The following is a 16,019-nucleotide window of genomic DNA, read 5'->3' as shown; positions in this document are numbered from 1 at the left end:
CCCACTGTTGGGCCATGAACCTGAAGTCTTGGCTGGAGTGGACCTTAAAGCTTTTGGAGGCCCGGGAGACCACTTTGCGCCGGTCGAGGTCCGCGTTGAGAGGAAGGTCGCGGGACCAGTCTAGAGTCATCACCATTTCTGTCCGAAGTCTTCGCACTCCTCCGGTAAGTCGAAGGCCAAGAAGAAGGCGAAGAGGCATCGTCACTCTTCGCCTTCTTCCCGTCTGTTGGCCAACGCAACGGGGGATACTGAGCATCGTCGCTTTCCGGCTCCTTCCAAGGAGCCCGCTAGGACGGCTCCTTCCATGGAGCCCGCTAGGACGGCTCCTTCCATGGAGCCCGCTAGGACAGCTCTGTGCTTTCCTCCCTTTCCTGGAGCCGGAGCGTCCCCTGGCCAGCTTTGTCAACTTTACGAAGCGCTGCACAGTGTCTTTGGTTAGCCCGACTCAGCAGGGGAGACTTCGGGCCCCACAAACTCGGTAGGGGACCCTAGGCCTTCGATGCCGTCGCCTCCGGTCCCAGCGCCGCAGGGTCCCCAAGGACCCAGGCCTGGATCCGAATCGGTCTAAAAGAAAATTGTGGTTCTGTCAGGTAGATCAACTGATTTGCACAAGATATTGGATACATTAAAGGAAAATATGTCTCAGTCATATATCCAAGTAACACACCAAGAAGAACAAATTGTTTATGTAAAAAAATGAATTTCCTTACTTTATATTCGTATATATGCAAATCAATGAAATGGCTGGCTGTGACATAAAACACATACGCGAAGAGACAAATGACTATGGTGTACAATTAGTGACTTGTAGTGATATGTGACAAAGTGCGTTACAAACGTGACCTAAAAACATATATATAAAACACAAAAAAAGGTATTTAGCTTTCAAGTCCAGAAATCAATGCATAAATCCCAACAGTAGTTATGATTTTCTGTTCAAGTCAGGGAAATTGCGTGGACTAATTGAGACAATTTCCCTAACTTGAACAGAATATCATAACTACCAGTCACTAACTGATCTACCCGACAGAACCCCTGTTTTCTTTAGTGCACTTACCTGGGTTCTGAGGGTTACCCCATTATCATAAATGGATCCGAATCGGTGCCGGTTGACCTCATGGTACCTTACCCTGCGCAGATTCCAGTTGTGACTCCCCTGACGCCGGTTGTGCCCCCATACCGGCGTCAACCCCAGCCTCAACCCTGACATGAACTGATGCCGGTACCGGGGAAGGGGGTACTTTTGTACCGCTGTTCATCCCTGGCCTTTCCTACCACCCTGGGTTGCAGCCAGAGGAGGGTGAGGAGGCTGATGCAACCTGGCCAGACCAACTTGAAGAGCAGGACTGGGGACGAGAGTTACGTGATGCCCCCCCCCCCCCCTTCCCCCGTGACTACGGAGGAGGGAGCTCCCTATGCAGTGGGGTGGCTAAGGGCGGCTGAGGCCTTGGGCCTTGAGCTTCCTATGGTGGCTGTCAGGACCAACCTCCTGACTGAGGTGCAGCGGCCTCTTCGGAGCGACTGCTGTCCTTTAATGAGGCCCTCACTGGCATTCTTCTGGGCACTTGGTCCTAGCCCAGCACAGGGGCTCCTGTGGACAGGATGATTGTCCGATGTCACCCCCCAGCCCTGGGTGACCCACTTTTCCTCTCCCAACATCCTACCACTGAGAGCTTGGTGGTCCAAGCCTCATTCTCCAAGGGCACATTCCCTACTACTCCCCCAGAGAGGGAATCCAAACAGTTGGACCAGCATGGGAAGATGTTTTCTTCCGCCAGCGTAGGACTGCGGCCGGTGAACACCACATGCCTATTGGGCCGTTACACACGGTGTGGGATACGTTTGCGCAGATGTTGTGCTGGAGGAGGCCAGGGCCGCGCTCGCCTGCGTCTTTGCTTAGGGTCGAGATGCAGCAAAGTTCACCATCCGGTGTGGGCTAGAGACCGCCGACTCGCTGGATAGAACGGTTTCTTTGTTGGAAGCCCTGAGGCGCTACGCCTGGCTGAGAACGTTTGGTTTCTCTGGGCATGTCCAATCTACTCTTTTGGACATGCCCTTTAATGGCCTTCGCCTGTTTGGTGACAAGGCTGACAACCTGCTCAAGATTTTCAAGGACTAGGGCCACTGCCAGATCCTTTTTGTGGCTACGGAATGGGTGCCCCGCCACATCTGAAAGAGACACGTTAGTGATAGATTCCTTACCTTAGAATATCCCCAGGCGTCAGACTGGATCCGGAAAGTTTTTCGTCAGCAGTACCCCTGCGCATCTGTATGCGTCGTCGTACAGCTCTGGGTACGTCACTGGCGTCGTGGTCGCCGAGATGACGTCGCTGTAGCTACTTAGACGCACCCATGCGTGCTGACGTCAGTTCTTTCTTTTTCCGAGCCAGCAAGTGCAGATCCGGAGAGAGCGATACCCCCAGTCACTTTTTGACGGAGTTTTGGGGACTTTTTGTCTCTGTTTTCAAGACATTTTCATTCTACAGGTGCATAGGGATGCCCAGTTTTAAGTCCTGCGCAACCTGTCCACGCACAATGTCAGTGACGGACCCACACTGTGAGTGTCTCTATTGCCTGGGGCGCGACCACGACTCTTGAGTCGTACACCCACTGCCGGGCCATGGCTCCGAAAACTTTGCGGGAGCGGTCTCAAAAGTGGCTGGAGGCCCGGGAGTCGGTTCCATGCCGTTCACGGTCCCGAAGGAGGTCGAGGGACCGGCCGCAGAGCCATCACCATCATTCAAAGTCTTTGCACTCGGAGTCAGGTAAGGCAAAGCACAAGAAGTCGAAGAAGCCCGTGCAGCTCCGACGGAGCCTACGCAGTTGCCGTTGGCCTACCCGCCCTTTCCGGGTCCATTGACGACTCCGGCCCAGCTGCAGGAGTTCCAAGTCTTCAGACCGTTCGGGCGCCGCGGGCCTGGCTGGGGGTCCTCGTTCTTCGACTTCGCCAGCTTCCGGCGGTGATGCCAAGGGACCCCTGTGAATCCAGGACTGGATCCCCGTCCATGCCGGTTGGCCCTGTCCGACCTCCACCGTCATAGACGCCGCCGATACCAGCCGCGGACCCGGCTGACGCCGGGCCCCGGCCCCCACACCGGTGTGGAACGGGTGCCGGAAGGGTGTCTACTGATGCCGACGCCGTTTGGGAACATCTATCCCTATATCCACTGACGTCCATACGTTCCACCTGTTCAGCAGGCTAATGAGGACGGGGAGGACTGGAAGGGGTCTGAGGACCCTCTCGCAGCTCAATGCAAGTAAGATCCTTGAGATGCAGGTGACCAGGAGTCTGCTCCGGAACCTGGCGCACTGTCTTCTTCTACCGTGGCTACGGAGGAGGGTGGATCGTATTCTATGGTGTTGCGTAGGGTGGCCGAGGCTCTCCACCTCGAGCTCCCTACTGTGGCCATCAGGACTAACCTCCTGACAGAGGTGCTTCGGCCAGCTTCTGCTTCTACGGAGCCACTGCCGCCCTTTAACTATGCACTCATGGACGTTCTTTTGGGCACCTGGTCCAGGCCCAACACAGGGGCTCCTGTGGACAAGAACGCGGCCCGACGCCATCACCCGGCCCTGGGCGACCCTGTTTTCCTCTCCCAACACCCCACTCCCGAGAGTTTGGTTGTCCAAGCCTCTGCGTCACAAAGCGCATTCATTTCTGCACCTCTGTACAGGGAATCCAAGAAACTGGAGCAGTTTGGGAAGAAGATTTTTTCTTCTGCCAGTTCGGGCCTGTGAACACCGCATGTCTCGTGGGCTGTTACTCTCACTCTGTGTGGGATACGGTTGCGCAAGTGCTGCCACAGTGTCCGGTGGAGGCTCGGGCAATACTTTCCCAAGCTATTGCTGTGGGGAGAGACGCAGCCAAGTTCACCATCTGGTGTGGTCTTGACACTGCTTACTCGCTGGGCAGAGCGATTTCCACGACAGTGGCGCTACGCTGTAACGCCTGGCTGAGGACGACTGGCTTTTCTGGGGATGTCCAGAACACATTGATGGACATGCCCTTTGATGGCACTCGCCTGTTCGGCGATAAAGCAGATTGTGCGTTGGAACGTTTTAAGGACTCAAGGGCTATGGCCAAGTCCTTAGCCCTTTCAGTTACACGCACTCCTTGCGCTTCTGCTTTTCGCTCCTTTTGTGGCCAAGGAAGGGGCGCCCAGGCACGTTCGTTTCAGAGCCTCAGGCCTGCACAGCGACAGCAACAGTCTCAGTGCAGCCGCAGACGTGGGACCCACAGAGGCGGGTCACGGGGCCAGCGTGCAGGTCAGTCCACAACCCCTCCTGCAGCCACTGCCTCCAAACCTTCCTAGTCCGGTGTTTTCAGGTCCACCAGACACCAGTGGGTGGAAGGATTTACCATCACTTCCACCGATGGCGCACCATCACATCGGACAGGTTGGTTCTACTCCCTCCCCTTTGAGACTACCCCTCCAGCCATGCCGCCACAGTACCACCGCATGTCGGGGGATGACTTGACACTTCTCCAGCTGGAAGTTATGGCCCTCTTGGCCAAGGGGTTCATACAGCACATTCCGATGCCAGAAGTAGGTCGTGGTTGTTACTCCCACTACTTCCTGGTTCCAAAGAAGGACAAGGGCCTGCGTCCTATCTTAGACCTTCGAAAAGTCAATCGCTTCTTCCGGAAAGAGAAGTTCAAGATGCTCACACTTGCTCAGGTCTTGTCTGCCCTGGACCCACAAGATTGGATGGTAGCGTTGGACTTGCAGGACGCTTACTTTCATGTTCCCATCCTGCCGGCGCACCGGCGTTACCTGCAGTTCACGGTAGGCCACAAGCACTTTCATTTCACCCGGCTCCCTTTTGGCCTTGCCAGCGCCCCTCGGGTGTTCACGAAAGTAATGGTGGTGGTCGCAGCTCATCTGCGCAGATCGGAGGTTTCAGTCTTCCCCTATCTCGACGACTGGTTGTTGAAGGCGGGCTCGCCCCAAACAGTCGTCTCCCACCTCCAGACTACGGCCGACCTCCTGCATTTGCTGGGGTTCTCCATCAACGTGCCGAAGTCGCACCTGATTCCCTCTCAGAAGCTCCTCTTCATCGGAGCTGTTCTGGACACAGCACAGTTCCGGAACTATCCTCCCAAACAGCGAGTCCGGGACATTCGGACTATGATTCCGATCTTTCAGCCCTTGTCCTGGGTTTCGGTCAGGACGACCTTGAGTCTGCTGGGCCTCATGGCCTCCTGCATTCTGCTCACCAACCATGCCAGATGGCATATGCGGGCTTTGCAGTGGGACCTGAAGTTCCAGTGGGCGCAGCATCAGGGCAACCTGTCCGACTATGTCCAGATCTCGAAGGGCACTGCACAACAATTGCAGTGGTGGATCACGAATCAGCATTGGGTCAGCGGCAGATCCCTCTCCCTTCCCCAACCAGAGCACACAGTGGTGACGGATGCGTCCCTCCTTGGATGGGGCGGCCCCTTGGGAGAGGCGGAGATCAGAAGCCTCCGGTCTCCGGCGGAGTCCCGGCTCCATATCAACCTTCTGGAGCTTCGGGTGATCCTTCTTGCTCTGAAGGCATTTCTTCCCCCTGTCAAGGGGAAAGTGGTGCAGGTGTTCACAGACAACACCACCGCCATGTGGTATTGCAACAAACAAGGCGGGATGGGGTTGTGGACCCTATGTCAGGAGGCTCTGCGCCTCTGGATATGGCTGGAACGTCGGGGCATTTCCTTGACGTTTCAGCACCTGGCAGGATCCTTGAACGCCAGGGCGGACGATCTCAGCTGCCGGTGCATGATGGATCACGAATGGCGTCTTCACTCGGAGGTGGTGCAAGGTCTCTTTCAACAGTGACGAGAGCCTTGGTTAGATCTATTCGCCACCGAAGAGAACGCACAATGTCAGTGGTTCTGCGCGTTGGAATTTCCAAGGCGGCACTCGCACGGCGACGCTTTTCGTCGCGAGTGGAGTTGCGGTCTATTGTACGCCTTTCCGCCTATACCACTTCTACCCAGAGTGCTGAAGAAAATCAGGCGCGACCGGGCCGAAGTCATTCTTGTGACACCGGACTGGGCAAAGAGAGTCTGGTACACCGAGCTCTTGAGTATGGCCATCGATCCTCCGATCAGACTGCCTCTTAGGGAGGATCTTCTGTCGCAGCAACAGGGGATGGCCCTCCACCCGAACCTGCCCAGTCTCCATCTCCTAGCCGGGAAATTGAGCTGCGACAGTTGACAGCTTTTGAGCTTCCTCCTGAAGTCTGCAATGTCATCTTGGCAGCCCTCCACTAAAGCGGTATGCGCCTGTAGATGGAACAAATTTGTGGCATGGTGCACAGCGAAGGCTGTGGATCCCCTTTATGCCCCTCTTTCAGAGGTTCTTCTCTTCATTCTTTCTTTGGCCCAGCAGGGCTCTGCAATGGGCACTCTTAAGGGCTATCTTTCAGCCATCGCGGCCTTACTTCACCTTCCTGATCAGCCTTCTCTTTTCAAGTCCCCTATTGTTAATAGGTTTCTGAAGGGCATTACGCATCTCTTTCCTCCTTCTCCTTTCGTAATGCCCCAGTGGTATTTGAATCTTGTCCTCACTTATCTTAGGTGTGCTCCCTTTGAGCCACTACATAATTGTCCTCTTTGTCTCCTTACTTTGAAGACTGCTTTCTTGCTTGCCGTCACCTCTGCTCTTCGGGTGAGTGAGCTTCACGTCTTATCTTCCAAACCTCCCTTTCTGGCTGTTTATCCAGAAAAAATGGTTCTTCGCACTAGGCCCATTTTTCTGCCCTAAGTAGTTACCTCTTTCCACATAGGTCAGACCATCATATTGCCCACCTTCTTCCCGCCTCCACCCTCTGGACCCAAAACGTGCGCTGTCCTCCTACCTTAACCGCACTAAAGATTTCCGTGTGGACAATCAACTCTTTGTGAGTTATGTGGGCGCAAAGAAGGGTCAGGCAGTTCACAAGCATACCATCTCTCAATGGGTTGTCCTATGCATCAAGATCTGTTATTCTTTGGCCAAAAAGGAGCCCCCGGTAGGAATGCGCGCCCACTCTACCAGGGTGACGGCAGCCACTACTGCTTTGGGACGTGGAGTTCTGTTGATTGACATCTGCCCGGCAGCCACGTGGGCATCCCTGCACATGTTTAGCAAACATCACTGTCTGGACAGCCAAGTCCGGAGAGACTGCTTTTTCGGCCGTTCTGTTCTCCAGGACTTCCTGGTGTGAACTTGGTTCGCAGACCCACTTCCGAGGTTGGTATTGCTGAAGTATCTATTCTAAGCTAAGGAATCTAACTAATGGGCTCTTTCAGATGAAAAGGTTACTTACCTTCAGTTACAATGTATCTGTAAGAGACGTAGATTAGTTATAGATTCCTTACCGCCCCACCCATCCTCTCCGTTCTGCGAACTGGCTTCTAGGGATAGGTTATCCCTTCCAGGGCCCTAGTTTTATGCACCAGTGGTCAGTGTCTTGCATGGCTCTGCGCTTCTGGCGTGGACAGTCGTGTCAGTACTGGCGTCAGGACGCAGTGGCAGTGTCTTAGAGGACACCGCAAAGTCATCCCCGTCGACCACGACGCCAACAACGAACACAGAGTCAACTGACGGCACCCACTGATGCGCAGGTGTGGGGGGGGGGGTACTGCTAAGAAAACATTTCTCAGGATCTAGTCTGGCATCTGGGGGTAATTCTAAGGAAAGGAATCTATAACTAATGTATGTCTCTTACAGATACATCGTTACTGAAGGTACGTAACATGTTCGATTTTACTAAAACTATATGTATCATAGTCTTATTGGGGCTTTTGGGCAGCTCTTCATTGGTATGTTGTTGTTTTTCTTACTCCCACTTCATTAAACAGTGGGCAGTGGGGTCAGTCCCTTCATCCATTGGCTAACTTCACTGTGAGTGACCTTGATCTGTTTGTTCACAAGAGCATTTCCATGGACAAAATAGTTTCCTTTAATGTAAGGGACTGCAATGTCAAAGTGTGTTTTGTGAGTCCAAATAAATATTTTTGGTTATAGCTAATATTTGTCTTTTGTATTGTCGATGACTGCCCACTCCCCCAACAGTAAAGTTTAACAAACCTCTGTCAAAGCAGAACAACTATTGCCAGAGATAAAAGGCAGACAATGTAAGAACTACTGACTTTGCAAGTTCTTACTATGTGGGCCTGTAGCCATTTAAGGTCTCGTAGTCTTGAGACATATTGTTAGTTTACAGTGGAATACAGTATGTACATTGCTTACCATTGGTTGGCTTTGCTACACATTTGCTTGCTACTCATTCTCTAGATAGTGTGTCATTTCCTTGCTCTTCGTACGTTGTCGCTCACCCTGTAACATGAACTCATTACTTGTGTACTATATATTTTTTTCAATAATGAAGTTCTGTGTTGTCTGCACTACTATTGCACTGTATATATTGCATCAAGTTGCTATAAAGCAAATGAAAGTTCCATAGAACAGAACAGTCCCATGTACTTTTTTGTTATTATTTAATAACTAATTATTGATCCTAGTACGTGAAATACCTCGGAGTCACATGAGAAGGTAGTATGATGAATGAGCCCACAGGACAAGTGTTACATTTAGGTATGACTACCCAGATCCTCGTGGGCAGATAGGGTTGTCCTTCTATTGGTGACACACTGTGAACAGGTGACCGCATTTTCAGGAGGATTGCGCTCCTATAACCAGATATCAGTATATGATAACTGGTTGGAGAATGGCTCTGAAAAGTTCAGGAAAGTTTGGAGAAAACATTGAGAACAATGGTAGTAAAAAAAGAAAAAAAATAATAAATGGCGATGGTGTAAAGCAAAATTCAAGTAACGAATGATAGGCAGTTTAGCTGGGGTATAGCTGTTCTCGTCTGGAGTTAAATAAAACATTTCGATGGTTGCTTTTTCACTGTGGCATATTTTCTCTAAGTGTTTTTGGAGAGCTATGCTCGCAGGTTTGTTTTAAAAACAACAGAAATATTTCAAACATATTTTGCTTGAAGTCTTTCGTGTTTACTGCTCTTTGGTGTTAGTTTCCATCTTCCCATAGTGTTTCCAATTATATTTTATTAGAAATGATGGTACATGCACACCAGTCTTTGTAGTGATGAGAAACTGAAGTTAATCAAAATCATCAGAGTGTTGCGTGCAGATTGGGTATCGCTCACTGATCTACGAGTGTCAAAGCAATAAGTCGTAAGCATCACTCCGGGGGCGGTGTCCCCTCAGTGCACCGCAATATATCCCAAAAAAGGAGTATTCCAATTCAAACCATTAAATCTGATAGGATACGTGGATTGAATTTATTCTTCTTCATTAATTCATTATTTGCAAAAATAATTTTATGTTGGTTCCAAGAGAAACGTGCATTTTCAATTAAGAACAGACTTCGATCCTCTGTTTATTGGTCCCAATGCATTTCGGGTTCATGGGAGCCCTTCATCAGGGGAGGATTAACATTGATGTGTAATGGAGTTGTGGGTTCCCCGAGGTTGATCTCAGTGACTGGTCCAATTATATTTTCACAGCTGAAAATGAGAGCCGGAGGAATTAGTGACGCATCAAAATGGAAGAAACAGAAGCGATCACCAAGATCATTGCGTCACACTAAAGTTTCCAATGGGATGGAAATCCATTCTCATCAACCCATAACCAATGGAACCTCTTTGATCACCAACTTCACAGGTTAGTGAAATTCCCAATTCAAGAAATAGTTTTGGGCTCTTTGTAGCCTCACATGTGATACTAAGGTCAAGAGATCTATTAACAGCAAAGTTGAGGTTTAAGGAATAGGACATTATGTTGGGTTCCCTTTTCTTCATTGCAATTATAAATGCATGATAATATGAGGGTGGTATGTTTAGGACCTTACCTTTTTTTTTTTTTTTCTTTTTTCTTTTCCTGTGTCTGAAATTTTTGAGGAATGCAAGTAAGGGTAGATGTTAGATTGAGCACAATCTAGGCCCTAGTGTGTCTTTTCAGTATTTGTTGCATTCATGGATCAACAGCCGTTCCAGCTACAGTCCTCTTTAGACCCTTCTTCTCCAGAAAAAAGTGGTCCCACAACAGGTCTAATCAGAGTTCACCTTCTGATGGATACTGCTAACTGTCGATAACTCACCTTTAGAATATTCCCAGGCACCAGACTGGATCAAAAATATTTTTCAGCATAGCCTCTCCATGCCAGTAGCTGGCGGTGTTGGTCCGCATCCACTCTGCTCTGCCCTGGCAGTGACGAAGCCACATATAGGTCACACCCTAGTGTGTTGACGTCCATTCCTTTCTTTTCGCACTTTAAAGATCCAGAGCCAGCTCCCCTCTTTTTCGGGTCAGTTGATGAGTCTTTTTTTCTATACAAATGTCTTTCCAGTGTGCAAGGTAATATGTCCCCTTCAAACATTACAGGGCTTAAGCCTTTTAGGGACTATTGCAAACGAATACCTGTGACGGATCCCCAGTAGGTGCATCTCTGGTATTTGGGTTTGGGCCACGACTCCAAGTGTAATGCAACTGAAGGCGATCCGGAAACATGAAACCAAGCTGTTACCAGACTTGCAGGTCATAAAATAAGCAGCATATTGTAAGAAGTCATAAGCTGGCATTTTACCTCTTTCTCTGGCATAGAAAATGTGACAAGATAAATGAAAGATTTAAAGGCATCTTTATTGATCATTCACTTTCTGACTGAACAGAACACCTGTTCTTTGTCAGCTCGCCCTTAAATTGTTTACCCTGATAAAATGCGACTCTCCACAGTAAGTGGATGGGTGGATTTCTCAAGGATTGATGTCGCTGAGCATCCCAGGAAGTCTTGTAAGGCCAGCTCCTGCTTGAAGTTGAGGACACTGACCCGGCACCACTTGGTCCATTCTCGCTGCAGTTCATCATGGTGGTCCAAGTCTGAAAGTAAGTCCAAATTCCAAAAGCAGCACAAGAACTCCAAGTGAATCTCGTCCCAGCCTCTGCGGTCTCCTTCTGGGAAGTTGTGAGGATGTCAAGGTGCCTCTTGGGCTTCCTCTCAATTCCCTACCAATGAGCCGATTTCACAGAAGAACACTATACACCTCAAAGTCCCTGCGCTGTCTGCCGTGCCACAGCAGATTGAGGAATTTAAAAAGGCCATGCTTTATATGTCTACACCCTCTGTCTGGTGCGTCTTTTGGCTCAGTGGATCTGCTACAGGTTCAGCCTTCAATTTGGAGCCTTTTCCACACCCAGCATCACAATCCATTGTCTGTTCTTGCTGCATTGACACAGGCTCCAATGCCGGAAGAGGACACGGATCCCATTGTTCTGTCTGACTTCATCTTGACCAAAGTTGCCTCCTAGCACAGTTCCGACACACCTGGCCCCAGTACACTTGTGACTGAGAAAACCATGCCCCTGCCTATAAATCCGCCTCCAGTGCTCCAACAACTGTTCGGTTTGTACTCTAGCCATAGCCAACAAGGTTTTGGTGATGATGTTCATGGCGGAAATTAAAACCTCCCTGCAATATGTCAATGACAGTTTGTATCTGGATCTTCGAGGCCATTGGTCTAGGCACTTTGTCTGACATGAGTCTCTGTTTTCTTCTGGCCCTTGCATGGCAGAGTCCGCTTCATTCCCCACAGTCATTTGTCCAGCTGCTAAAGTATTAGATTTGTAGTTACCTTCTATCTAATAGATAATTCTGGCTACAGATTCCTTACCTTGGAATTCCCCAGGCGTAAAGCTGGATCTGGAAACCTTTGCACGAGCCTTCAGGTGGCTCCATTTGTCAGTTATGACGTTGCGGTCACCAACTTAAGCGCCACCCAGGTGCTTGGATGTCCGTAAAAAAAAATCTGCACCAGTTAAGCGTAAATCCAGGATGTCATTTGTTGTTTGGGTCAGTGGCAGATCCCTCTCCCTACCCCAACCGGAGCATGTAGTAGTGACGGATGTGTCCCTCCTGGGATGGGGGGCCACCTGGGAGAGGCGGAGATCAGAGGCCTCTGGTCTCTGGCGGAGTCTCAGCTCCATATCAACCTTCTGGAGCTGAGGGCGATCCGGCTTGCACTGAAGGCATTCCTTCCCTCTGTCCGGGGAAGTGTAATGCAGGTGTTCACGGACACCACCACCGCCATGTGGTATTGCAACAAACAGGGCGGGGTGGGGTCGTGGACCCTTTGTCAGGAGGCGTTGCGCCTCTGGACATGGCTGGAACATCAGGGCATCACCCTGGTGGTTCAACATCTGGCGGGCTCTCTGAACGCCAGAGCAGACAAACTCAGCCGCCGGTGCATGATGGATCACGAATGGCGTCTAAACTCGACGTGGCACAAGGCCTCTTTCGGCAGTGGGGAGAGCCTTGGTTAGATCTATTCGCCACCGACGAGAACGCGCAATGTCAGCTGTTCTGCGCGTTGGAGTTTCCAAGGCGGCACTAGCTCGGAGACGCTTTTCGTCGCGAGTGGAGCTGCGGTCTTTTGTACGCCTTTCCGCCTATACCACTTCTGCCCAGAGTGCTGAAGAAGATCAGGCGCGACCGGCCCAAAGTCATCCTGGTGGCTCCGGATTGGGCACGAAGATACTGGTATCCCGAGCTACTCAGTCTATCGATTGATCCCCCGATCCGCCTGCCTCTTCGGGAGGACCTTCTGTATCAGCAGCAGGGGACGGTCCTCCACCCGAACCTGTCCAGCCTCCACCTCCATGCGTGGAAATTGAGCGGCGGCAGTTGATGCCATTTGACTTGCATCCTGAAGTCTGTAATGTTATTCTGGCAGCCAGGCGTCCCTCCACAAATCGGTATACGCCTGCAGGTGGAACAAATTTGTGGCATGGTGCACAGCAAAGGCTGTGGATCCCCTTTCCGCCCCTATTTCTGAGGTTCTCCTCTTTCTTCTTTCCCTGGGCCAGCAGGGCTCTGTTCTGGGCACCCTTAAGGGATATCTTTCAGCTATTTCTGCTTTCTTACGGCTTCCTGATCAGCCTTCTCTTTTCAAATCCCCTGTTGTTTCTCGATTCTTTAAGGGCATTACTCACATCTTTCCTCCTGTCCCTTTCGTAATGCCTCAGTGGAATTTGAATCTAGTATTGACATATCTGATGTGCGCTCCCTTTGAGCCGCTTCATAATTGTCCCCTTCATCTTCTGACTCTCAAGACTGCTTCCCTGGTTGCCATCACCTCTGCTAGAAGGGTGAGTGAGTTCCAGGCTCTCTCTTCTAAGCCTCCTTTCCTTTCTGTCCATCCGGACAGAGTTCTCAGGACTCGTCCTTCCTTTCTCCCTAAGGTGGTAACTGCCTTTCACTTCGGACAGTCTGTTACACTGCCCACCTTCTTTCCGCCTCCGCATCCCTCGAAAGAGGAAGAGAGGCTCCACCGACTGGACCCAAAACGGGCGCTGTCCTTCTATCTGGACCGCACCAAACAGTTCCGGGTGGACAACCAACTCTTTGTTGGCTACGTGGGCGCTAAGAAGGGGCAGGCGGTGCACAAGCGAGCCATCTCTCTGTGGGTTGCTTTGTGTATCCAGGTCTGTTATTCCTTAGCTAAAAAGTAACCTCCTGTAGGGCGGAGGGCCCATTCCACTCGGGCCACTGCGGCGACCACTGCTCTGGGCCGGGAAGTCCCCTTGCAGGACATTTGTCAGGCAGCAACGTGGGCCTCGCTGAATACGTTTGCCAAACACTATTGCCTGGACAGCCAAGTCCGGAGAGACGGCTTCTTTGGCCGTTCTGTTCTCCAGGACTTTCTGGTGTGATCTTGGTTCGCAGACCCACCACCGGGGTTGGTATTGCTGGGGTATCTATTCTAAGGTGAGGAATCTAACTAATGTGTTTTTCAGATGAACAAGTTACTTAACTTGGGTAACGATGTATCTGTAAGAAATATTAGTTAGTCCTCACTGCCCCACCCATCCTCCCCGTTCTGCGAACCGATATCTAGGGTTGAGGTCATCCCTTTCAGGGCCCTAGAAATTTTTGGCACCAATGTCGGTCTCTTGCATGGCTCTGCATTCCTGGCGTGGAAAGCTATGTACAAGAACTGACGACCGCGCGCGAAGGCGGCGTCTAAGTACTCCGACGTCATCCTGGCGATGCCGACGACGGACGCGGAGCTGCAGATGACGCCTAGCGACGCGCAAGGGTATTGCTGACGAAAATCTTTCCGGATCCAGCCTGACGCCTGGGGATATTCTAAGGTGAGGAATCTAAGTAACTAATGTTTCTTACAGATATATCGTTACCGAAGGTAAGTAACTTGTTCGTCGGGCTGCATGGCAAGTAACCAAATGGCAATGCGGCTGGCAAGAGGTTTGCGCCTGTGTGGGCTGTGCACTTGTACGGCCAAGTGATGGGTAGCTAAACGTCGATGCTGCTGGCATAGTGGTAGCGCCAGACTGGGCGGTGCCCATATAAGGCCAGGTGGCAGGTAACTTAAAAAGATGCGGCTGGTATGAATGAATAGTAAAAGACAAAAAGGCCGAGGAGCGCCTATGTATGAGCTGCTGAGAAAATTGTAAAAATACAGTAGCGGTGGCAAAAAGCCTGTGCTGGCCGCCGGGGAGAAACTGGCCAACCAAAGGGTGGGTGCATATTGAAAGGCGCGAAAAATGTTGGAAAGGTTAGGAGGAAGGAAAAACCAAAAGGTGACCCAGAGCGCATCCAAATGGATGCTGCTGGCAAAGTGGTGGGGTCATGTGAGGCCAGGTGGCGGGTGACTGAAAGAGACGCGGCTAGTAGGAAAGTAAAGTAAAAGGCACGAAAGCCATGGGGCGCCTATGTATGAGCTGCTGATGAAAATAAATGGTGAAAAGGCAGTAGCGGGGGGATAAAGTCTGTGCCTGCCGCCGGGAACAAGCTGGACAACCAAAGGGTGGGTGCATAGTGAAAGGCGCGAGAAATGAGGGAAAGATTAGGAGGAAGAAGTGAAGTGGAAACCAAAGACGTGACCCAGAGCTCATCAAAGTTGAGGCCCGAGAAAGAAAGTAGGTGCGCGGGATCTGGTCTGTGGGTGATTGTATAGAGAGAGGCTCGTACCGGGGGTGTAGAACGCTTTGTCAGTCCTGCTCGAATCTAAATGATGCCGAAGTTGGTGACCATGTAATATACCCCTGGAAGCGCGGGAATAGGAATGGGCAGACGTGGTGGAGCGACTGGAGGATACGTAAGGGCCTCTAGTGGGTGATGGAGAGGTGGATGTATCCGTGTATCTGTCGGTACGTCTGACAAGAGTAAGCGTCAGCAGAAGTGGTCAAAAACCAGGTGAAGGTGGACGGGGTAAGGAAATAATGGGGGGGATGAAAGGCACGACGCGGGTGCGTTGAAGGAGGTGCATAAAGGGCAAAGCCCCGCGATGGAGGGCTGTATACAAAGGTGCCGGTCTGTCTGTCTGTATGGAAATAGATAAAACTGTGAGGCGATCCGTGTCAGCAAGTATAACATGCTGAGAAGTGGCATTGTAGTGAGGGGAGATGAGATAATATAACGCAAATGCCCTAGGGGAGAGGCTACACGGGGCATGATAAGCGATAGTGCACCGGATGGCAAGATGCCGGAGTATCTGTAGAACATGCTGAGTAGTGGCAGTGTAGGGAGGGGGATGGGAAGGTATAAAGCTATTGCCCTAGGGGAAAGGCTACACGGGGCAAGATGAGCGATGGTGCACCGGATGGTAAGATTCCAGTGTATCTGTGGATCTGTCGGTATTACTGACCGTGAAAAATGTCAGTAGAGGTGACCGACCGAGTAGTGGCACTGGAGTGAGGGGGAATGAGAAAATTAGACGCATGGGCGTAGAAAGCGGTGCACCCTTGGGCATGAAAAGCCTGGATGCACTGGGTGTAGGTGTGTGGTACATGCTGTAAAACTCTGTGTCCCAACATGGAATGAATGGACTAAATATGGGAATTGACTAAATATGGGAAAAGGGCCTGAACAGAAAGACGTAAAGAGATTAAAGTATAAATCGAGATAGAAATAGAAAACAAAACAGAAAACAGGTGATACAGGTAATGGATGACTGCAAATATCTTGAGGCATTGGTCCAAACAGTGTTTGGGAAGGGAGCCATTATTT

At 50.8% G+C, this 16,019-nt stretch overlaps 1 protein-coding gene across 5 annotated transcripts in view; it reads left to right on the top strand.

The window, feature by feature from the left end:
• Positions 1 to 16,019, top strand: part of GBF1 (golgi brefeldin A resistant guanine nucleotide exchange factor 1) — a 2,300,480-nt gene that overhangs the window by 406,642 nt on the left and 1,877,819 nt on the right. For all 5 annotated transcript variants that reach the window (XM_085603553.1, XM_085603551.1, XM_085603552.1 and 2 more), the window contains exon 9: positions 9,502 to 9,658. In XM_085603553.1, the coding sequence (XP_085459679.1) occupies positions 9,502 to 9,658 (157 nt within the window). The remainder of the gene's footprint in view (positions 1 to 9,501; positions 9,659 to 16,019) is intronic.

Source organism: Triturus cristatus, chromosome 1_2, assembly GCF_964204655.1.
Source record: "Triturus cristatus chromosome 1_2, aTriCri1.1, whole genome shotgun sequence".
Lineage (NCBI taxonomy): Eukaryota > Metazoa > Chordata > Amphibia > Caudata > Salamandridae > Triturus > Triturus cristatus.
The sequence above is the reverse complement of the archived record's forward strand: the minus strand, read 5'-3'. Positions and strand labels throughout refer to the sequence as shown.